Raw genomic sequence first — 25,702 nt, 5'->3', positions numbered from 1 at the left:
CCTTGGATCCCTTGTCATGGGAGTTCTGTGTACCTCTGTGGTCTGAGAGGCCATTTCTTCCCCTAGTTTGGGGAAATTTTCAGCAATTATTTCTTCAAAGACATTTTCTATCTCCTTTTCTCTCTCTACTTCTTCTGGGATACCTATGATTCTTATATTATTCCTTTTAGATTGATCACTCAGCTCTCTTAAAATTCTTTCATTCCTGGAGATCCTTTTATCTCTCTCTGCATCAGCTTCTCTGCGTTCCTGTTCTCTGTTTTCTAGTCCATTAATGGTCTCTTGCATCTCGTCCATTCTGTTTTGAAGTCCTTCCAGAGCTTGTTTTATTTCTGAATTCTCCTTCCTTAGTTCTTGCATATTTCTCTGCAAGTCCATCAGCATGGTGATGACTTTTGTTTTGAATTCTTTTTCAGGAAGACTGGCTAAATCTATCTCCCCAGGTTCCTTCTCAGGGGAAGATGTAGCAGATGCCGAAGCTGTCTGGGTTAGTCTTGTCTGGATCATATTTTTTTGCCTTTTCATGTTGACAGGTGCTATTGACTGTCAGCTGGGAGGGCCAAAATTTTCACTTGCTACTGGCCTTTCTTTACTGGGACAACTACGACCACTAGTGGCTTGTGTTGGGTAATTGCGTGTAGAGTGGGTCTTTGTGTCTTGCCTGGCCGGGAGGGAGAAATTTCCCTTTCTGTGGGCGGAATTTGTCTCAGGCTGCTACTCTGCTTTCGCAGCGCCCGGTGGGGTGATGGATGGGCGGGCTGCTTGACTGTTTGCCTCCGTGAGGGGTCTCAGAGCTGTTGCCCAGGGGGTTAGTGCACCCGGTTTTCCCTGTAATTTCCAGCTGCTGTACTGTGACCTGGGTTGTTTCCGTCAAGCTTTTAAGTCCCTGTCCCTTTAAGACTTTCAAAAAGCCCCCGCTTTTCTTTGTCACAGGGGCATCAGCTTCGGCACCCGCTCAGAGGTCTTACTCCCTGTTCCCCCAGTATCCAGGGCCCCCTGGGCATGTACTGTGTCTGCGCTCTGGCCCGGATGGCTGGGGCTGGGTGTTCGGCAGTCCTGGGCTCCGTCTCCCTCCCGCTCTGCCTATTCTTCTCCCGCCGGGAGCTGGGGGGAGGGGCGCTCGGGTCCCGCCGGGCCGGGGCTTGTATCTCACCCCTTTCACCAGTCGCTGGGCTCTCGCTGGTGTAGCTGCAGTCTGGCCACTGTCCTGCGTCTTCTGGTCTCTCTTTTAGGGCTAGTTGTGTTTGTTGTATTTTCAAAAGTATATATGTTTTTGGGAGGAGATTCCCACTGTCCTACTCACGCCGCCATGTTGGCTCCGCCTCTGTGTTGTGAATTTTTATGTATGAAGGGTATAAAACAATGATTTTCACAATCAGACCCATGCAACCACCATGTAGATCAAGTAATAGAACAATTTCTGACATCCCAGTAACCCTACTTTTTCTGCCTCCCATTGTCCCGCTTCTATCAGTTTCCTGACAGATAACTTTCTTGTGCCTTTTGTAATCATTTCCTTGCTTTTCATTAGAGTTTTAGCATTTTACCATGTATCCTCAAATACAAAATGTCAGTTTAGCTTGATTTTTGAATTTATATATACATACAATAGTCATGCAGCATGCATTCTTTTGTATCTGGTTTCTTTTTCTGAACATATATTTCTAAGAGTAATGTTTTTGTGTGGCTTATTAATTTTAATTGCTATGTAGTATTCCACTGCTTAAAAATACTAGAGTATTTATGCAGTGTATTGTTGATGGACATTCAGGCTCAGTCTAGGATTGGGCAATTGTGAAGAATGCTGCTGTGAGCGTTCTTTTAAATGTTTCTTACCTCACATGTACATGTATTTCTGTTGGATACATAGCAATGAGATTGCTCAGTTATATTGTATGCAAATGTTCAATTTTAGTAGATACTGCCAAACAGTTTTCCAAAGTAGTCATACTAATTATATTCTGGTCAGTAGTGTATCACAGTTCCCATTGTTTCATCCTCAACTAATACTTGGTTTAGTCAAACCTTTTAATTTTAGTCATTCTGATGAGATTATAGTTTACATTGCCCTGTTGAATAATGTGATCATGTGATTTAATTGCCATATGGATATAATTGTCTATAAACTGATGGTGCAAGTGTCTTGTCTATTTTTCTATTGTGTTGATTTTTTACATTGTTGTTAATTTACAGAAGTTAGTTATATTTGGGTTAAGAGCCTCTTTCAATTAAATGTTGCAAATATCCTCCCCCATCCCCACTATGACTCGTGTTTACAATTTCTTAATGGAGTTTTTGATGAGAAAACGTTTCTAAATTTAATTTTGATAATATTTTTACCTCTTTTACCTCTTCACATTTAGATTATTCTACTTACAATTGATTTTTGTGACTGGTTTGAGGAAGAAGTCCTATTTTCCCTCCAATTATATATCCAACTGTTACAGAATCATCCTGAACATTCTCTCCTCTGCCCACTGCCCTTCTATGCCATCCTTGTCATAAATCAAATGTCCTTATATGTCTGTGTTTGGAGGGCCAGCTGTTCTATTTAATTTGCCTGTTAGTCTCATCTTGCTACTTATAATACTATTGTGACTATGGTCACCTTTTAATTATTCTTGGCATCTATAAAAATGAGTTCTCCCACAATATTTTTATTTAAGGAATCTGCTATATTTCATATTAATTTTATAATTACTTTGTCAAGTTTGACAAAAAATTGTTGGATTTTAGATGGGACTGAATTCCATCTATTGTTAAGTATATTTTTAATGAGTTGGCATAATTACAAAATTTACTTCGAATCTGTGAACATAGTATATGCTTCATGTATTTAGTCTTTTTAATTTATTTCAATCATTTTATGATTTTTCTATACAGAGGTACATTGTGGCTAATTTGTCCTGGAAGTTTTGACAGTTTAATATTATTATATATTATATGTTTTTAAAAACTTTTTTCTTTTTGTTCCTTTTATAAAGAAATGTATTTTTTTATTGAACTTGTATACAACAGATTGTAAATTCACTTAATTTATTACTTTTTTGTAGATCCTTTTGGATTTTCTGTATAAAGAACTATGTTATCTGTGATCAAATATTTAATAATTTTAAAACTTCATATTTTTATTTCTTTTTCATCTTACTGAATTGGCTAGAATGTCCAGAATGATGCTGTATGAAAGTGGGAAGACTGGAAATTTTGCTCCTATTCCCAAATCAAAGGCAACACTTTCACTATTTTACTATAAAGAATGATGTTTACTGTAATTTTTTTTGCAAGCATCAGATATTAGATTGAGAAATTGATGCTTTTCTGATTTTGCTGGGATTTTTCATAACTGGGTTTTGATTATCAACTCTTTCCTCTATCTATTGATATCAAATGGTTTTTCCTTTTTCCTTGGCAAATCTGATGATTTAGATAGATTTTTCCCAGACATCAAATTCCAGCAGCAAAGCTGTTTCCATGGGCTTAGTGGGGGTCCTAGAGTGCCAGGGGATTTTCTGTGTGTTCTCTACCCTCCCCTTTAGCATGGCCTGCGCTTGCCTAACAGAGGAAGCCTCCAGTCATGTTCTTGTACCGGAAGCAGAGTTCTGTCACTTGTTACTTGGTGCAGGGCTCCTGGTAGGGGCAGGAGGGTCCTGGGTTCCTTTGCTCCACTCTTAATCTTAGACGTGTCCCGTGCACCTGGGCCTTAGGTGCGTGGCTCTTTCAGCATTCCTGCGCATTCGTCTCATGGCACCCAAACTCTTCCTTGACTCAGGGGTAGCAGATCTCTGTATCCGTGTAAGTTTCTGGGCAAAAGAGTGTTCCTTGTCCCTCCAGCAGGACCAGATGACTTCTGGTTCTACCTCTTTCCTGGAAACTATGTATCTTTTCCAGGGCCCTGGGTGGTATGAAGGTTTTCTGTCTTAAAAGACAAAGTTTTGCTTTGTATTAGAGAAGGGTCTTGGGAATCAGAAAAGATTTTGTGCCTTTGTGACACCAAAGGGCTCTTCCTGGTCTCCTGCCCTGACCTCAGTCTTTCTGCTGAGCAGCCAGTTAAAAAGAAGAGAATGAGTGCATATTCTTTTGTGTCTGTGGGATCCCAGGGTGTCTATACTGTTATGTTGACCCATTCTGGCCTTTAAGTATTTGTTACAATTTTAGCTATTTTCTTTTTACCCACTTTCATAATGAGCACCTATTCCTCTCATGTTTTGTCAAAGGTGACATGGCTCATATGTCCTCTCTCTCCTCAGAGTGGCTGCTACCTTTTGAAATTTAGTTAATCGCTTTGCTTTGCAAACCGAGCTCCCTGAAGAATTCAAGAAAAGTTATAATTTTGTAGATTATCTGGCTTTTTCTCATCATTTGGAAAAGAGCAATATTGTTGTGGCTTTTGACCTACGTGGAAGCAAAACCACAAAATTTTTTCATATGTATTTTAACCCAGCTTCTCAAGTTTTCCAGAGCAAGGTACTTTTCTTTCCCCTCAGATTACCTATTCTGCATTTACCAAAGACAGAAGTCCTGAGTTCCACACAAAAATGAGTTGTTGCTGTCACAGTTTTGTGAGCAATTGAAGCTCAATGGATATATGCAACAGAATTTCATTGATATAAACAAAGTGGACTTGAAGTTTTCTCCTGCAGAAAGGAGCTCTGGCCATTGGCTTTGTGGGGCTGGAATTGTGGTACCTTGGGAATGTAGTATCTTTATGTAGTTTTATTCTACCGTCCCAGCAATATATTTTCATTATCAAGGGTTTCCAATGGTTTAGGATGATGATTGGAGCCCAGCCATCATATATGTGTTCTATGCAGCAAGAAGGGTAAAAAGTACAGTGACAAAATGGCCTGCAACCAACTGCTACAGCTCCCCTCACAAAGATTCCCTGGAAGCTCCACCCAGTATTTTCTGTATAGCCAACATTACTTTTTGTTGCAAATGGAGCTGTTATATACACTGTTTTAGCTGTACATGCCACTACTCTGAATGTGTCTTTAGCAGAGAAGGGAAAGATAGGTATTAGGTAGGCTCTTAGTAGTCACAGTTATAATGAGAGGTTGGAGAATACATTTAGGTAATCTGATTTCTCAGGGAGGATGGTGTGGGTTAAAATACGATTTTGTCATCAGGTCTGAGTTCTGATCTCAGCTCTGCACATCACTGGCTATGTGACCTTGAGCAAGGTTCTTATCCAAAATTGTTCTATTTTCTCTGCAGTAAAAGGGCATGATAATAATTATCTTGAAACAATTTGGTGAGGATTGAATTGATAATATATTCAAGGGGTCTATCATATAGGAAAGGATCAACAAATGGTGTATTTTATTTCATCTACCTTATGGTAACATAAATTCAGTTATTTAAGTGAGGACAGAGTCCATTCATGCTTCATAGTGATTGATAGGGGAGAAAGGTAGTTTACCTTGCTTCTCTTGGGTAAAGCTTTATCTTTCAGATGGGACTGAGAGTTCCAATTTCTACCCTTTAAATATATCATTTTTATACTTTGAACTGTACTGAAATGTTGCTCAAAATTTGGGTTTATGATAGAGCACTTTATGTAATGTCAAACCAAGAAACAGATAAGACGACTTCCAGTTTGAATTCTATCATTAGAAGTTATAAAACTTATAAAAGTCATTATAACATTCTGGACCTCAGTTTTGTCAGCTGACACATCAGTTAGTTCGATGAGCTGACCTCTATCACCTATTTCACAGATGAAAAGCACAATTCTATGCCTTTTTATTTGCCCCTGACAAAATTCTCTTATTAAAAGAAATATCCTGAAGTCCAGTAAATAAAGTGGTAAATACTTATTTACTCAAACCAATGTTGAATTTTTACAAGAACTGGCTTTGTTGAGAGATTTTGCCAGTTCTGAAATGTAACAATCGATATTAATCGAACACGTGGTGTTGTTTGTTAGAAAAGTGGTTTCAAATTCTGTTTGTGAGGGTTGCTGGCTTAAACAAAGTGTGTCACTTTGGGCAAGTCACTTAGATTGTTTGTACTTTAGGTTCCACAGAAAAATGAGTTGTTGCTGTCACAGTTTTGTGACATTTATAAAATGGACAGTATGTATTAAGGTTACGAAGGGGCACGAATGAAATAAGAACAGTGTAAAAGTACTTTTAAAAACTGTAAGTTCAGTGCTAAGCTCTTTAGAAGGTCCAATGGGCAAAGTACAGAAAATGCCCTCACTCTCTGGAATGGCGATTGTGTGACAAAGTTTTGTGAATAGAATACAATCAAAGCTGCTAAGGACCTCGGTGTTAAAGTCTGTTAGATTTTGCCAATCTGTTTTTCTGTTCACATTATGTTGTAGGAAGTTGTGGGTTCAGTGTACTGGCATAAGCCAGAACAGCAAGGCATGTCTGTGACTTTGTGATGAAGTGTTTCCTAGAAGGAAATTTCCAGATGTGATCTTTCTCTGCATCTGAGACATTTCAGTGAGGCTGAAAGAAATAGCAAATGATTTGCAGTGTGTAGCTATTAGTGCTGTCTGCTCTCCTCAATTTGTCCATTTGAATTGACAGTTAAGGCTCTTTCTCTATAAATAGCAAATTATTAGTTAAAGCAGGGTTGCCATATGGCATAATAGTCTCTATTGTTATACTGATTAAATGCAACCCCATTGCCCAGGCTTTAAGATGTTATGTTCTATGATAAAAGCCTAGAGATTATTTTTGTTTCCAAACTAACGTATATCAAGCTTATATAGCTTGTTTCTATATGTGTCTGTATATCTTTTCATCTTGTCACCATCTTGTAAAACACTTGAAGTTATCCATATGTATATTAAATCGTGTAAAGTGCACTAATATTCAGTATAGAGATTGATGGATTTTTACATAGTTACACACTCCTGTCACTGCTCCCCAGATCAAGACATAGGACATTTCCAGTCCTGAAGAAATTCCCTTACCACTCTCTCATCTATAACCTTTTGGTTTCTAATATATTTTTTTATTTTTGCTTTATGATAATGAGCTTGTAAAAAAAATATGAAGTATTTTGAAAGGCAATTCCAATCTTTACAGTGTTCTGGAAGTAATGACAAAAAACAAAGTCTTTATCAAGTACTGAATGATGTGATGAAATATAATGATAATATGGCAAATACTAAGCTTCATTATACACTCACTGGATGAAACAGAATTGAAACGTGGAAACCTTGTGAAATTCTATCCACATCTCTCACCTGCCAACTGAAAAGCAGAGCCACCACACAGGCTGGTGAGTGTTCTAGCAGACATGTTGCCAGGCAACGTCCATCAGTATTGGCGATACCCAATTGAACAGCAGAGAGTCAAGCTAGAAGGTATCTTGGAAACAGAAGGATCCAACTAAAAGAGAGGGAGGGAGGTGGGAGAGAGAGAAGAAAAGAGTGTCACTTCAACACTTATCCATGTTAGTCATGACCCAAGCAATTTTTTTCTAGTAACATTAGGTAGTTTAGATAAAATTCTTTGTACTTCTATTTCCTTCACTGTGTTTTCCTCCTTTGCTGTGTCTACAGGTAAGAGTGCAAAGGTTTGGCAGATGCATGATCATTAATTTTTAGGAGAGAAGGAAGTTAGTTGCAAGTCATTCCCAGCACATTCAAACCATGTTAACTAAGAGTTCATGGAAATTTTGATCATATGGTATTCTAATTCAGTCATGCTTAAAATAATCTGATTTTTAAATTGATACATTGGGTAAAAAACGGAAAACACAAAATGAAATATCACCTCGAGTTAACCTCTTCCTTAGAAGGTAAAAAGAGAGGGGAGCATGCCCCTGGGTGGGCATTAGAGGAGACATATGCTAAGCATGCAGGATGAGGATCTGGGATGGAGTTAACAGTTCTCTACTCTGACATGCAACGTTTATCTGCTTTTCCAGAGAGGTAGCTTCCATTCTCCACAGCTTTGTATAAAGCCTTTCTACTGTCCTTTGCTCTAACTCCACATGACTCCCTTTCTTCCTTCTTAACAGATGATATACAGAGAAAACCTTATTTGTGAAATAGGAACCTATAAGGTTCCTGCTAATTCACCAGGGTCCACAATCCTTTCATTCTTCTCTCTGACGCTTTCCCCTCTGTGAGCTGGTGTCTTCCTGCATGCTCTGGACCTTATACCTGCACATGTGCTAAGAGCCTCATCTCAGATGAGTATTTTCTTTCTCTTCTCAACTTCAACCTTCTCCCTCTCTTCTGATCCCTTCCTATTGGCATTAAACATGCCAAATTATCTTCCTCTTAAAAACACAAATGCATTTGTGCACAAATCTTCCCTTTATTCCAAATCCACTTCTAGCTACATGAGCTCTTATCTTTCTACTCACAGATTAATGTTTCCAAAAATCACCTACATTCTCTGACTCAAGTCCCCATCCTCTGCTCAAGCTCAACATCCTAAGCCTTGTTTATCTGCTAGTCTGAAACTGTTCTTTCTGAAGTCACCAAAGTCAGTCCTGGAACTATATTTAGAATATACACCTTTGATCTCTTAGCATGACTTTATACCAATGATCACACTCTCTATTTTTAAGTATTCTTGCTGTTGGACTCCATAACATTACATTGTCTTGTTTTTCTCATCCCTTGATAGCTTTTGCCCAATTTCATTTGTGGGCTTATCTTTCTTTCAGGTCTGTGCTCTATATGATTCTTTGTGGCACCCCCTTTTTTTTCTCACACACTCTCACTCAAGAAATTTTACCAATTTCCATGTCATTAATTAAAACTGATTTGCTAACTCCTTCATTGTTACCTCTCCTGAAATTCAATTCTTATTCTCACTTGCCTTCTGGGGAGCTGCACCTGTGTGTCCACAGAAGCCTCAAAATTGTCAAAGTCTACCAGCAAATTTATGAATACCCTATTTGTTTCTGTAATAAACTTAATATATATAACATAATAATATATAAATTAATACATATAACTCTTAACAGTGGTGCTGGTCCCAGAAACCTTAATCTTGAGTTGCTCTTTGATTTTATCTGAAATGACTATATTATAAGCTCTGTGAGTTGAGGTGTCCCAGGTATCTAGCATGGAAAGAGCTGGAGTTAGCTAGACTAATTAACCTCTCCAATATCTCCAAACAAAGTGGTGATGGAGGTGGGACTTGAGTTAAAGTGTCTAAATCCCCTAACCATGCTATACACCGCTGAATGTTTAGAAAAAAACATATTTTCCATATTTTTGGCTCTTTGATACAAGCATTCATTGTTTTCATATGTTTGGTATTATTTAGCCTCTTCAGTGTCTCATGAGTATAAGTATAGGCTTTCTTTCATATGATCAATTATCAGTTTGGTTTGGGTTAGAATGAAGAAAGAACTTAGCACATGCATTCAGGCTTTAGATGAGAGAAAAAGGAGCTTCTGTACAATGGTGATTTGGAGGTTATGGAGAAATATTGGGATGGCCAGGAGATAGGGTGTTTTCCCTATACAAGAAGAAGAAAATACAGAAAGTTGGGAAAAGGATGGGAGCAACTAACAACTACATGCTACAGAGCCAGTTGCAAACTGAAATGAAAAATCCTGGTTAGGAGATTTTTATAATTTAAAAAAAGGAGAATATGAGAGGAAATGAGGTGAATAAAAAAGGAATATAAGAAATATGATAAAGAGAAACATGACTTAAAAATGATCAGAAAAATATAACTTAATAAAATGAGACGAGTGGGGATAATCAGGAATTCAAAATGACATCAAGAAAAATAACTCATGCAGGAGTCAATAGTTTCATTAATTGAGAGACTGCTGCCTGTGTACACATCTGCCAGAAATGTGAAGCCAAAAGAAAAACAAAATGCTGATTGCTGTTCTGTTGGGGTGGAGCTGAATGGATGTGGGGAATCTGAGTATTTTTATACTGATTGTCGCTCTATGAAGGAGAGAAATCATACTAGCGTTTTCTTTCTCAGTTTGAACACTATTTCATTCCACAGAAATTAGTAGATAAGAGATTCTGGAATTAAGCACACTTACGGATTTGTTTGGATGTCAGTCAGGGAATAGAGTGTATTTATCATGCTTATCAATATCAAAAGAAAATACTATAACCATTCAGTTACATAAATAGTGAAGGTTTTCCTTGAACTCAACAGATGTTATTGATCTTGAATCTTTATACTTTTGCCATTCGAGCTATAAAACATAAAACCTTTGTCTTATGAAAATTTATGAGCTGTTTGCTTTCAGAATTTGAATCTTGACTCAAAAAATAACTGTAATAAAAAGCTATTAATAACTCATTGTTTCTTACTGCTATAATATAAACTATGAAGATCTCATTTCTAGAAGGGAAATCTAACAATTGAGGTAAACGTGAGTAGGGTGATACTTGCTTCTCTCCTGCCCCCTCCACCCTTCCCCAGCCCCTGACTATATTCCCCATAGATATTCCCCATAGATAATTGCTGGTGAATAATACTGAAGGCAATTTTTCCCCAGAAGTTGAGTTAATTAACAGCGACTGGTACAAAGTGATAAATGCAGATACATTTTTTTGATGACTCAGAGACATAATATTATTTAGTTATTGCATTAAAATGATAAATAAGGTCATTTAAATTTTTAGTTTTAGATTAGACATTTAAAAAACAGACTGTAGGGTGGATTATATTAGTTGTATACTACATCTGCTTTTTTTTTTTTTGGCCGCTGAATAAAAACAAATACTAGGGTGCTTGTTTTTAATAGGGAGGTTTTTTTGCTCATGGTAATTTGATTTTTGAATCTAATCATTTTTGTCATTATCTCAATATTTTTTCAGTTTACATTATATTATTGATAGCAGACCATTTTTTAAATAGCAACAATCACTGTTGTTCTCATGTATTTGAATGAACAAGCCTTTTTAACATAAATTTTATAGAAGTGAAGAACATTTTGGCATCTGAGTAGGTATGCATTGTATTAAGATTTCCTTACACAAGTGGAATATAAAACTCATTTGTGTTTTCTTCTGTAAAAGCTTAGGTGGATTTGATGGCATGAAGGCTGCAAGGGTGAGAATGATTAGAAGTGAGAATTTCACTAATCACTTTTTAGTATTGTTCCTGATGTGTTTAAGAGGGTGTTTATTTGGAAGGAAGGCCACAAATGTAGTCAGAAAAAAATAGATCCTGAATTTTGGGTGAGACTCCAGAATTGGAAAGTTAGCCTCTTTCTCAAAAGGAATGTGGAGTTTTAATAGAATTTGACATGTGGGGCAAACTTTATCTTTCCAAAGTCACATACATTCTATAATACTGGACAGGCGAGTAAGAGAGAAATGTGGAAACAGAATACTTAAATCAGGCTTTATTCTAATGGGAGGCTCTGCCTTCCTTCTCTGTCTCATTTTTTCTGTTTGGTGAATTGCTTTTGACAATCTTTTGTGTCTATTACTCTCTATTTGTTATATGTCATCATAACTGTGTGTGTGCCTGTGTACTCACCTATGCATATGTAGAAATACCACATGACTCAGAATTTTGTTTTATCCATTATTATTGGTGATTTTCTTATTTACTTAAAATAACAAATATATTTTTGCATTGAGATAAATTTCTGGATAATTTGGAAACTAACAAAAATACTAAGAGGAATGCAAAAAAAATTCACATATGCTCACTTATTCCTTCTAGTACTTTTATAGAAGATAAAAAATAGTTGTTAGCATCAATACCCAAAAGACAAACAACAACAAATGCTGGTAAGGATGCAGAGAAAAGGGGAACCTTCCTACACTGTTGGTGGGAATGTAAATTAGTTCAGCCATTGTGGAAAGCAGTATGGAGGTTCCTCAAAAAACTAAAAATAGAAATAACCATTTGACCCAGGAATTCCACTCCTAGGAATTTACCAAAGAATACAAGATCCCAGATTCAAAAAGACATATGCTCCCTTAGGCTTATTTCAGCACTATTCACAATAGTCAAGATATGGAAGCAATCAGTAGATGAATGGATAAAGAAGATGTGGTACATATACACAATGGAATATTATTCAGCCATAAGAAGAAAACAAATCCTACCATTTGCAACAACATGGATGGAGCTAGAGGGTATTATGCTCAGTGAAATAGGCCAGGCGGAGAAAGACAAGGACCAAATGATTTCACTCATATGTGGAATATAAGAACAAAGAAAAAACTGAAGGAACAAAACAGCAGCAGACTTACAGAACCCAAGAATGGACTAACAGTTACCAAAGGGAAAGGGACTGGGGAGGATGGGTGGGAAGGGAGGGATAAGGGGATTAAGGAACATTATAATTGGCTCACACAATATAGAAGGAGCACGGGGAAGGAAGTATAGCACAGAGAAGACAAGTAGTGACTCCATAGCATCTTACTGCGCTGATGGACAATGACTGCAATGTGGTATGTGGTAGTTACTTGGTAATGGGGATAATGTAGTAACCACAACATTGCTCATGTGAAACCTGAGCATAGGAGTGTATATCAATGATACCTTAATAAAAAAAAATAGTTGTTAGTGTAGTACATAAACAAGTGAGTAACTTGATCTGTTTAATTTTCTATTATCACATAAGCTTTTCTTATGTTATAAAATTTCATAAGTTTCTTAAAGTTGCATAATACACTGTCAATTAATTATGTATCTATTTTGAACTGTTTTTAATAATGTTGTCGTATCACCTCTGTGTTATGAAGACTTTATGAAGACTTTTCTCTAATATAGGATTTTTTTTAAAGCTCCTATTCAGCAGGGAAATTGCTCATTCAAATTATATGAAATTCTTAGAAAGTAGGTAAAAAAAATTATACTTAAATTCAGTAAACCATATTTCTTTCCAAAAAGTTTCTACCAATTTATATGTTTCTATCGACAATGTAAAAAGGACCTAGTTCATCCCACCTTTGCTAAAATATAATTTTGTCAGTATTTAACTTTAATTTACAGCTCTTTAATTAGCACAATCCCTAATTAAATTAATTAGTAGCTTTCCTAGATGATAGGGAAAATTTTGCCTCGTTTTAGGTTGCCTATTCATATGATTGTATATATAATGGTAATTTCTGCTCAATTTTTAGCTTTTGTAAAGAGGCATTATATCTTTCCCCTTATTCATGTATTTTCAGCAGATTTCCTCACTTTGTAGTATTTTTGTATGTCCTATTATTGGATTACATGCTCCGTTATATTAGATTGCTTTATATTGATTAACTAGTTATAATCTTTAGCAACTTCATATGACAAGTTTACTTTGTTAATAATACGAATTTTAATTCGTTGGGGATATAATAATTTAACTGTACTATTAATTGAGGACTAATTATTCAATATTCTAACTTTTAATTCTTTATTTACTTCTTCCCTCCAATTGCCTGTCTTTTAAAGCACTTAATTAATGATTAATAATTTCACTGGAAAGGTTGTAGGAAATAAAAACCAAAAACTGATGTAAGTCAAACTAGTAAGTAAATACATAGCTTTAATAAGGTGGGCTTTTTTTTTTCTTTTTTGGAATGAAGGAAGTTGAATACTCCACAATAATACTTTGGATTTATAAAAGGTGTGCATTTCTCTGTTGTGTGAGTTATGGTAAGAACATTCACCAAATTAAAATACTCAGGCAGGCAAATAATTTTTTCTCACATTTGTGTCATTTTAAGATAACACTTCAGAAAGGAACTCTAACCCATTTTATTTCTGTGGTCTTTTGTGGCCAAGTCCCTTGTGCATTCTTTCCTTTACCCTTTGGTGCCCTAAAGTTCTGGACTTCTCTTTGATTCTACCTCACTTTCTTTTTGTCTTCCACTAATTGCCAGCTAGGGCGGAGTGACTCTGATGCAATTTTACAAGATAACTCTATTATTCTTTATTATCTTCTACAAATAAATGTCTTTGTTTGGGAAAGGAAATCTGGAGAAGAAATAGTCACATTACCCTACATATTTTAAAGAACGAACACTTGCAATTCACTCCTTACATCATTTGTCATAAAGAATTCAGAAGCCTTGAGGCCAGCTAGGAAGCTGAGGTTAAGATTTTGATGTCTCAGTGGAACCATTTATTTTCTTATTAATCATGTGATTTATGGCACAAGATCACCAGCTCACTGGTAGATGTCTATTGGGAACTGTCTAAATGTTTCTGCTGTTGTCTTAAATCTCTAGGTTTTATATTCAGTTGAACATTTTGGATTTCTGTCTTCCCCTCTTGAATGAACAAGCTTAAACCACTGATATGCGGTGTTATATGATGAATACTGAACAGTCATTAAATACACCAAAAACAAATAAGTGATGAGGAATTTTTAGGTTGATGAATATAGTTGTCAAAATAACTTAATTTTATTCTTTTTGAAGGTCGTATATTGTTTTTTACAAGCTTTCTTTATGAAGACTTAATTTCACTATGATTTAATGTTAGCCTGTTGCTTGTAAGGTCTCATTAGCGTGTTTTTTAGGCTTTGACATTCATAGCATATTCATAAATGGATTTCCCTATATCCAAGCTTGACTAAAAAGAGCAATGTGTAACAAACTGCCTTGACAAACAGCATCTGCCTTATAAGCATTCTCCATAAAGTTTCATTCTTCTTTCAGTCTCTCTACTCCCATTAAATATGGTTGTTACATTGTCTCAACATTAATAATTACATATAATAACTATCATTAAAAAGAGTTCCGCATTTTGGAATCACTCCTTACATTTCACTTACCTCTTTTTTGTCCCTACCCAGATGCTCTTGTCTAACTTTTCTACAGGATCCCAAGCCAGAAGGCAGCGATGGTGTCTTTCTATGTATTCTATCCTGAGTGCCTAGCACAGTGTTGGCATCTAGACCCTCAACTGTTTCTATAGGATAAATGAAAGGAATACTGTACTTTTTATAATTAAGGTAATAGTCTTGTTCTGAAAGTAATACACGCTTATATTAAAAAACCAAACCTACGGAAGACTATAAATCAGTTCTACTCCTTAGAGATTATCATGTTTAGGTGACAAACAAAGCGGCAGTTGGATTGCCGGTCTCAGAAGCTACTCCACTCAGGCAGGCTATGCGATCATTCGCCAGGCTTTGACGTGGATCTCGGTGACAGAGGGAACAGGAATTGGTTCTCCCTTCCCTCCACCCGTTGGGATACAATCTGTTTCCTCCCCAGGTGTCAGGATTGTTGCTTTCCCTCCATAGCCATGGCATTTGGTGTGCTCCTGCTCAGTAAATATAACTTTACCTCATTTTTTTTTCAATCATCTCTTACTCTGACCCAGATCTTTCACATGGAAGAATTAACTGTGAGTGGGACAAGGGTATTTTGACAAAAATGAAAGATACCTCCAGTGCTGGCCCACATAGGCTCTTATAGGGCGATGCAGTTGGCAGTGTATACAATCAAAAGCATATTACCTTAATGCTTTAGGGCCATGACAGTCCAACAAGAAAATCAGGTGACTGAGTCAGAATTAAGTTGAATAGTCTAGGCTTCCTTTGTCTGGGCTGTCACCTGGTGGTATACCAGTCAGGCTGGCTTGGGGTTGCTCTTAGGGGAAGAAAAACACACCTTGTCCAGGAATGACTTTGTTCAGGGGAAAGCCTAAATTTATTGAGTCAGTTGCGTTGTTCAGGTCGGTGGACCAGGAGGTAATTAGAAGGTTGGTCAGATATCTCTGTCGATCTATTTTTGGGGAAATCATTCCAACATTTAGCAAATGCTTTGAATGGTAGGGAGTACAGAAATCTGATACCTTCAATATCATTTCAGTGTTGAGCAGCCTTTGTGACAAAAGACACACCATTATCCTATGGTAGAAATCAGAAAACATGACCCAGTTCAGTTTCATAGACCATAGTGGTGTGGCCAGAGGTGGGTGACTGGACCAGAACAGCAACACTGTGACCTGAAACCAGGTAGAATGATGACTTGGGTGCCTGTACCAAACAGAGCTATAGGTGGGAGCTCTACACTCACCATCATCCTTTAACTTCTGAGCCATAGTTGGACAGGCCTTCTGTCCACTCTGGTGTCAGGACACCTCAGCCTTACTCATCTTCTTTTCCTGAAGCAGCTGAGGTTGGGATAGAGGGCACCAGAAGTGTCAGAGGGTCCAACAAGAAATTCAAGGGAGAGAAAAGCTTTATGCCAGTAACAAGTGTGCATTTATTTTCAGTTTAGAGTGACCACTCACCCATGGCTCAACCAAATGTTGTACTTTCAGTTTTCATTATTATTATTGCTAATACTTATTTAATTTTCCCCACAGTTTTATAAGACCTCTTTCTTCTCAATTGTTCTTGAATTCACTCAAGAAATATTTATCAATCACCCACTTTGTGCCAGAAACTGTGGTATTTTAAGGGTAGCATGGAGAATAGAGAACATAATTCCATGGGGGAAGTAGACAATACATAAATGAATATGTACTAGTGATATATACTCTGAATAAACTACATAAGCTTATGGTATAGATGGTGAAAGGGCCTTATTTTAGATTAGTTGGTCCAGAAAAGAACTCTCTGGGGATATATGAGGAGAGATCTGAATAAGGGGTGAGAGATCTGCCATTGAATTATATAGGGGATTAGTGTTTCAGAGGAAACTTCAAGCATGAAGATTGTATGGCAAGTAAAGGAGAGAAAGTTAGAACATAAGGTCTGAAAGGTGGTCAAGGTCCAGATTTGGTTAAGGGATATAGGCTAAGATAAGGATTTGGAATTGATTTAAATTTGATAGATAATGAACAAAACAGAGAAGAAATCTGATTAGATTTAAATTTTAAGAGGACCAACCTGCCTTCTGTGTGAAGAATAGATAACTGTGGGAGAAGATAAGGAATAGCATATGACTGAGTGATCCTACTCCTAGGCATAAACTCAAAAGAAATGAATACATATGGTCATACAAAAACTTGTACCTGTTTGTTCATAGCTGCATTATTCATTATAATCAAAAAATGGAAATAACCCATATGTGGACCAATGCACAAATGGGAAACTAATAGGTGGTATGTCTATACTGGTGGTATTACCCACCAGTAGAATATTATTTGGCAAGGAAAAGAAATGAAGTACTGTTATATGCTATAACATGGATAAGTCTTGAAAATATACAAAGTGAAGAAGGTGGTCACAGAAGACTACATATTGTATAAATCTATTTTATGAAATGATAAGAATGGGAAAATCTATAGAAAACACAAATTAGATTGGTGGTCGCTTAGGGCTGGGGCAAAGGGAAGATTGGGAGGTTATGTCAAAGGGGAGTCGTTTCCTTCTGAGATAATGAAAGTATTCTAAAACTGATGGTGGTGGTGATCGCACAACTCTGACTATATTACAAGCCATTGCATTATACACTTAAAATGGATGAATTGTATGGTATGTGAATTATATCTCAATAAAGCTATTAAACTTTAAAGCTATTAAGTCAATAGGTCAAGGTGGTGATAGTGGCTTGACCTAGAGTGGTAGCAGTGGAATTGGTGAGAGTGGGGCAAATCTGAAGGTCGAGCTGATAGAATTTGCTGTCAGATCAAATAAGGGTTATGAAAGAAAAGAGTTGCCAGGAAGGTGTACAAGGATTTTTGGCTAAGCTATGTCAAATAGTGCTTAGAAGTTATGTAAGAATGCTTAGATTTGGCAATGACCATATCAAATCAGGGTTCCTTATAGTGGCAGGGGCCAAAGTCTGTTGTGTTTAAGAGAGAGTGGGAAGGTAGGATATGGGATGTGTAAACAGTGGTAATATATAATTCCTTCCAGAAATTTTGCATTAAAGCTGAACAGAGAATTGGAGGGATAGCTGAAGACAGATGTGGTGTCAAATTAGTTTTTAAGATTATTCGTATAGTATCTTTGTACTGTTAGCAATGACTTATCTATTAGAGAAGAAAAACTGATACAGAAGAGACAAATGCATCAGTAAAATCTGTATGTGAGAATATATGAGAGCAGAGGGTATTGCACTTCCAAAGGTACCATTCATCCCTTGTAACACATGGAATTGCAGATTTAGGGGTGTTATAGAGACAAGCAAGTTAATGCATTCAGCATGGCACTTCACACAATTCTCTTCTGATTGTTTCTGTCTTCTCTGCCTAAAGTGGAAGGGCGGTGATGAGATGAGAGACACAGGCTGAGAGGAGATGTCACTCTGAGGGAGGCCGACAAGGGGAAAAGTTCTCTGAGATGTAGACTGACTTGACTGGGAACGGTTGCAGGATTACTGCAGAGCGCTGCAAGTCTTCTTGTTGTATGAGTTCATAGATTTAAAATGAGAACAGGCAGCATATATACATATATATATATATATATATATATATATATATATATATATATATATATATATATATATATATATAAAATATGTATATATATATATTTAGCTGTGGCCATCTGCCTGCATGAATGAGTGGAGTAAGGGAAAATGGATATAGCCAGGGCATTTGTTTGCTGGGGCTGCCATCACAAAGTATCCCAGAGTGGTTTAAACAACAGAAATGTATTTTCTCATAAATTTTAGAAGTCCAAAGTCAGCAGGCAGAGTTGGTTTCATTCTGAGTCCTCACCCTGTGTTGTATGGATGGCTGGCTTCTCTGTCTTCACATGGTCTTTCCTCTGTGTGTGTTTGTCCTAATAACCTCTTCTTATAAGGTTACCCACCATATGGCCTTGTTTTAATCTTAATCACCTCTTTAAAAAGAACCTGTCTTTTTAAATACAGTCACAATCTAAAATATTGGGGGTTAGGACTTCACATATGAATTTTTTTGGGGGTGTGAGGGGCCCAATTCAGGCCATAGCAATGAATGCTGGAGTTTTAAAAACTTAAATATATAGGACAGAGGGCATGTGTAAGAGATGTGAAATCCTGTACTGAAGTAGTTTACTATTTAGGAAAGAGTGACAGATAATAGCCAAATTAAAAAAAACAATTAATTTGTTAATGTATTGGTGGGATAATAGGTACAAAGAAAAAAAATAAAGTGAGTTAAGAAATAATGGGTGACTAAATTGTGTGTGTTATTTTATATAGGTTGATAGGAAAGCTCTCCAATATTTGACATTTGAGCAGGAATTAAGTAAGACCTTGGAAATGAGACAGAAGGCCGTGACCATGTTAGTGGGCAGAGAAAACAGCAAGTGCACACACCCCAAGGCACGGTAATGATTGGTATCTGTAAGGAAGACCCAAGTCAGACTCAAGACCCAAGTCGCTGCTTGGGGAACAATGGTGGGAAAGAGATCAGAAAGGTATTAATCAGGGAATCAAATGATAAGTACATTAACATTTTGTTTTTGCTTTAAAAAAATGAGGTTTAATTTACACACAATTGTATAAAGATGTGCATAGATCTTCAGTGGATAGTTCAATGAGTTTTGACAATTGTAAGATCCTGTGTAACTCATAACCCATCAGAAACTATATGTATTAATATTTGTGATTATTAAATATAGAATATATTTGTAATGCTCTCAAATATTAATACTAAATACATGTGTGATTTATATTAAATGTATTTGTGAATATTAAATATGGTTGTGATGTTCATCTTGTCCCTCCTACTACCTGAATATGCATGTACTGAATATGCTTCTGGAAGGATGGGCTGATAATTCGCATTCTTTCTTCTCATCCTTTCAGTGCATCATGATAATTATATTACTGTTACTACTAATAGTAACTATGTGTACTGAGCCACACCTAAGTCCCAGGTACTGTTAGAAGAGCTTTGCATGCATTGATTCATTCAGTACCCATCATGGACTTCGCAGTAGCTATTGTTGTTCATGTTTTGTGAATAAGAAAACGGAGGCATAGAAGATTTAAGGAACTTGAATGGAGCCATACAGTTAGGGAGTGTTGGAGCCCAGATTCAAATCATGGCATTTTAACTCTGCAGTATATGCTTTTAGATCTTATGCTAGGTAGTCTCCTAATAGTCAAGTTTTATGTTATGAATATTTAAACTTTATGCAAGTAAGGGCATATATTTTTGCCTCTGTTCCACCATCTTTCCTCATAGGCGTTCATTTAACATTTTCCTTTCCTGCTTCTTTCTCTCCTGGTGTATCTTCCAGTGTGGTGTGGGTTTATGGTGAACCCTGTGGTTTAGGTTAAGGGTGGCCCCCAAGTCTGCCTTAATTTTGGATCCTCATTAAAAGATCAGTCTTCCTATCAATCAGACTTGTAGCTTATTGAGGGTTTTTTTTTTCAGTGCCTGCTTACTAGATTTATCAGTCCATAAACCAGCTTTTTGAAATTGTCCAGTCATCAGCTCACAGAAGCTGCTGTGTAGCTATTTAAAACATTTAAAACGTGTTGGGTGCCTGCAGCTTCTGGGAGCACTACCAGCAGTCTTACACTAGTTCCAGGATCCTCTGGCAGCCTCCCATACAGCCTCATAAAATAGACCGAATACATTTGCACCTATTATGCAGTTTTCTACAAAAGAAAATATATGACTATAGATAAAAATATGTCTAATAGCATCTGAACTAGACTCCCTGCGCAAGTGATAACCTCCTCATTTAAAACAGAAACTTTTTTCTTATTTTAATAACATATTTACCAAACTTCTAAGCCTTACCTAGATTTTATTTTTTATATCTGAAGTCTATTTTTGATAAATATAGGAAAAAATGGTGCATAGTTTCGAACAAAAATCTTGTAATATTACATAGAATATGTGGCTGATACCATTATTGAGTGGGCAAGACAAAAGGCATTGACTATCAAGATGGTACTTGATCGTTTTCTAACTCTTGAAGTCTTCCTAGCTGGAGAAATATTTTTAAAGAGGGAAATAACTATGCTCTAAAGACTTTGAAACAATTAGAAAAAGGAACCAGATTTCCAGATAGAAAAGCCTGTAGTTTATGCAAGTTGGTCATGCTCCACATGGGCTTGGCAAGCCGGGGATACTGCAGAACTTGGAATTGGTTTGAGAAACAGAACAGTGTTTGCACACAAATAGGGGCTAACTGGAATAAAAACATAATACAGATGCTGACTCTCTTAAATAAACCTGGGCTGCCAACTGTGCTTCTGCTGGGTAGTGTTACCGTGTTATGTTGTACCATCCTTCTGCTCGATCAGTTTTGTTCTCATGAAGAGTATTGCAACGCACTATTACTATTTTACAGGTGTCAGCAGGTAAGACTCTTATAAACGATAAAATTTAGTATGTTTTCAATGTAGAGATAGAATTAAAAACTTGAAATATGTAAGGAAAGACTCATAAACAAAAATTTTAAAGGCAACTTCGTTTTGTCACATAAAATGGTAAAAGACTTCTCTCAGTGCTAATGTCTTGATATATAGGTTTAGCAGGCTATGAAATTAGAATAATTTGAATAATGCTTGAAGTGACAAGGAGATGTGATTTTCACGTTCTATTAAAGTATATGTTAAATTCTGATTAACTTCAACTGTTAGGCTGTTAATTAGGAAATGACTTATCTTAGTTTAATATTTAATATTAAGTGACTTCGGATTTTCTATTATAATAATATTCTTCATATTTTCTTTTAAAATTGTCCTCATTTTTATCTTGCTTAAGCCTCACATATTTTGTGAGGTAGATAGGGCAGGAAATACAAGTAAAGAAAATAAAACACAGAGGGGCAAATGCCTGTCTGAAAAAGTCATGCTTTCATTTTATGGATGGTGCCATTTGTCTTTTATTATAGATCTTTATTATATAAGATTTAGATATTTTATTATATGATCTTTTATTTTAAAGTATTCTTTCTAAGTCTGTGGATAGCCCTTCGGTAACAGTCAGTATTATATATAATTTTCCATGGGTCTTTTTCCTACAATAAGCTTCATCTTAGGACCAAAGAATGACAGAAAATTTGATAGCTTGAATTATTTCATACCTCATATTCAGTAAAGCTTGCAAAAAGTAAGAGGAAATATATGTAGGGGAATTCCTCCCTTGCTATTCTTCCCTGAGTTCCAATATTTAGTTATAATTTTCTTTTACAGAAAAAGTGAAGTCAATATGAAATTAAGAAATTAGCATGACTTTTTTCAAAAAACATAACAAGCAAACAAAATCCAGTGTCTTTAGATTTGCACATTTTGCATCTTTAAAAAAATGCATGCTGAATAAATATAAATACAATGTAGATTTGAAAGTAGACTGTGTTATAATAATTTTTTAATTGACACTGTATGTAAATTTTGTATTTCTCACTAGTCTGCTTAGGCTGTAACAGGCAACAGGATTTGTGTTGTTTTATGGTGCAAAGTCAGGTCATTAATTTAAAGAGCTTCTGCCTCAGCAAATTATACTTTGCTGTTTTTATTTTGAGACAAGTGTTTATGAGATGTTTCAAGTATCTTTGTATTTAATAGCTGTTCTCCCCAAATATTTGTCCAAACTATATTACCTGTCTTATTCACATCAATAATTTATACTTCACATCATACAATTTTAAATGTAGCAAATGATACAAGAATATTATTGGTTTGATATATTTACTCTACAGATAGAAATGGATTAACCAGGTAGTTATTGCTCAGTGTAGTTTAAATAAAACAAATGTTTATGGTATTAATTCTAAACTGACTTTGCATATCTCTTTATAATTAAGCACATGTCTGTTATGCCTTTTATAATTCATGCTTTGGTTATTTTGAGTCACTTTACGCGATATGCTTTTTTCTCTTCTGATAATTTATTTGAATATATGCTGTCCATTCTAAAATACACATCTGTTGTGGATACATTTTGTGCACACCAGATGGAGTTTTTAATGCTACATAATTGATAACTTATTTCACGTAATTGCCTTTTTGAGAGTCTGAGAATTTAAAAAATTTCATATCAATATTAATAACTATCTGTTCTGCAAGATACTTTTTAAGCATTATCATACTTAGTCCTCATAGCAAATCTTTAGGTTTGGCATTGTTATTCTCATTTTATAGATGAGAAAACCATGGCTTACAAGGATCCCACAGACAGCAAGGGAATAGACCCAGGCCTATGTGTGTAAAAGGCCAGTTCTTAGCCACTATGATATATGATATACTAAGATGCCTTCTATCAGCAGTACTGGAATCTCAGAAGTGCTGAATCGGGGTAAATTCAGAGCTGCATTATTTGACAACCTGGTTCTCTACAGAATTATGATAGGACTTAAAGGAAAAGACAATACAACTTCAAGAAACAAATAGTTGTCAAGGGTCTGGCAGAATAATGACCAATCTAAGATTAGCCGTTAGACTTTTAGCCAACTTGGCCTGCTTATAATTTTCAGTTTGGGCTTTTGATTCTGATCTTGAAGACCAAGTACTGATATTTGTGGGGAAATTAAGTAAGTCATATATTTCACATTATATCTCCATATGCGAAACAAACTATACAATAATGAAAATCTCTTTTTTTTTTAAAAATACAGTGGGATGCATTCTGCATTTATCCTGGAGTTCACCCCTGTGGCGTGGATTTATCAAAGCAGCGTCTGTCTTCAATCTTTGTGTTAACTAGAAACCCAGGGAAGACATGAGGAGATTTGTTTACTGTAAGGTGGTTCTAGCCACTTCACTGATGTGGGTCCTTGTCGATGTCTTCTTACTCCTGTACTTCAGTGAATGTAACAAATGTGACGACAAGAAGGAGAGATCCCTGCTCCCTGCACTCAGGGGTAAGTGCTCACGAGGCAAACACTGCTTTTACAGATGCGAGAAGGGTGGGGACTTCACAGAACATGAAACTTCAGAATGGGAGTGTTTTTAAGCTGTTGAGTTAGAAGAGCATTTTGGCAGAACTATTAATACACATTTAACCATGGGAAAGCTACTTTAGTTTTCTTGGCCTCTGATATCATGTTGGATGAAATGAGACGAGTTAGGTAACCTGTAAGATACCTTCCAATTCTAACAATTCCAGTGTCTGTGACTGTAAGGAAAGAACAATTTAGTGAACATTCAAATTGGACAGAATTTTAAATTTAGGCTTTGAGAAGCAAAAGCCTTGAGAGACTGAGCACATAACATAAAAGGGAAAAACTCCTAGAGTGAGATGGTGGGATTGAAGCAAAATGAACTACACGTGTCACCCTTTCCAAACCCAACTGAAAAAATAGTTTTTAAGATAAAACACATGTTGAGACAAGATTTAACTGTGGGACACCATATTGTTGACCTATGTATGTTAAGTGCAAAAGATAACTTTACGTATATTGTGAAGTCACTTCAACTCATTATTTCCCTCTTTAGTTTCAATAACTGGGTAAGAGTGAATGCTAAAGAAACAGAGTGACTTATATAAATGGCTATTGATTAAGTAAATAATGTTCTTATGCTTTTTGTTGACATCTACATCTATTAATATATTTCTGAAATATTTCTAGTATATAAATGCCGCTAAAGTACTTATGGGTGCTTGAAATGACTTTTATTTTCATTGAAGTAAACGTTTTTTTCTTGAAATCTGGTTTTTATTATTCTCTGCTTAGCAAGTTTTCTCTATAAATGTGAGAAAACTCTGAGTCTCAGTTGAAATGTTCGTACCTTCTGGAAAAGTGAATCTAAATTACTGATTTGAGATTTGCATTAGTTTAAACAATGTACTCTGCCTTTAATGTTACAGATATTTTTGAGGCTATTTATTTATCAAAATATGTTAAAAATTTTTCATTGATGTTGTCTGGTTATATGAAGTTTAGGGAAACAGAAGAGCATTTCCAAAAAGTAATTTTTGTTAAAAGAGTATTTTGGATATCTTGGTTGCTTTAGGCTCCAACAATGTTCTTGCTCAACTGGAGAAATTCTGATTTTCTTCCTCTTTTCAAAGTAAGTCTAACTCTTTCACTGCAGTTTTTGGCTCGTACAAAGAATTGAGGGAAAGTACCGAGACTCATTTAGGTAGGTTGTATGCATTTTTTATGCCTTTGTACTAGAATTATTTGAAGAGGAGAACTTTATGATTCCATTGGTTTTTGATAAATGAATATGGGGATTGATTTGCTGATCTTTGGTTAAAATCCCAGAATAAATCAGCCTTCTCTGCTTCTTTGTTAAAATCAGTTGAGCTGCTGCTTGACTGAAAGTGGTAATGTGTTTTGATGGATCACATCAGTTTAGAATGATCACTTTGTCATTTGTTGAACAGAGACATCTAGATTGGTCACAAAAGATGTTATAATCTGATTCGGTGAAAGCATGACAGCTTTTTTCTGCAAGTGCCAAAAAAGTACCGTTTTGATGACATAAGTTCTTAAGGCTCAGTCTTACATCTCAAAATGTGAAATTTAGTGATGCAAGGAAAAAAATAGTATTTTTTCCTTGTAAAACTGTAAAATTAAACTATATTCTCTTTATTTTTAAGACCAGTTTAATGTGCATTAATATTTGTCGAGTAAACAGAAAATCGACTTTAGGATTTTAATTTCATTTTCTATTGTTACTTACTATTTCAGAGTAGTACTTTATATAGGAATTTGTGCAATATTTTTAAAATAATATTTTATTTTCAGGCAGATAATGCTATGCACCTGATTAAAATTTTCATGTTCTAAATATGCTAAAAACAGGTTTTTTGAGTTAAAAAATAGTTTGTCTTTCTGGACCTTTGTTTCTCCATTATTAAAACAAAGTGTTTGGACTAGGTGGTTTCTAAGATCCCTTCTGGTTCTAAAATTTAAACAATTTTTAAGTTCTCAATACTAGCATACACCATCAATTGATTTTGGAATATGATCATTTATTTACCAATTCATCAATTATTTT

At 35.9% G+C, this 25,702-nt stretch overlaps 1 protein-coding gene across 6 annotated transcripts in view; it reads left to right on the top strand.

Moving 5' to 3' along the window:
• Positions 1-25,702, top strand: part of GALNT13 (polypeptide N-acetylgalactosaminyltransferase 13) — a 529,379-nt gene that overhangs the window by 41,155 nt on the left and 462,522 nt on the right. For 5 of the 6 annotated variants that reach the window (XM_036928301.2, XM_036928300.2, XM_036928303.2 and 2 more), the window contains one exon: positions 23,371-23,616. In XM_036928301.2, the coding sequence (XP_036784196.1) occupies positions 23,475-23,616 (142 nt within the window). In that variant the 5' untranslated portion in view covers positions 23,371-23,474. Of the gene's footprint in view, positions 1-21,091; positions 21,113-23,370; positions 23,617-25,702 lie in introns of those variants that run through there. The other variant, XM_036928305.2, reaches the window with a different exon arrangement.

This window comes from Manis pentadactyla, chromosome 8, assembly GCF_030020395.1.
Source record: "Manis pentadactyla isolate mManPen7 chromosome 8, mManPen7.hap1, whole genome shotgun sequence".
NCBI lineage: Eukaryota > Metazoa > Chordata > Mammalia > Pholidota > Manidae > Manis > Manis pentadactyla.
Note: the sequence above shows the minus strand (reverse complement) of the source record. Positions and strands in the feature narration are given on the sequence as shown.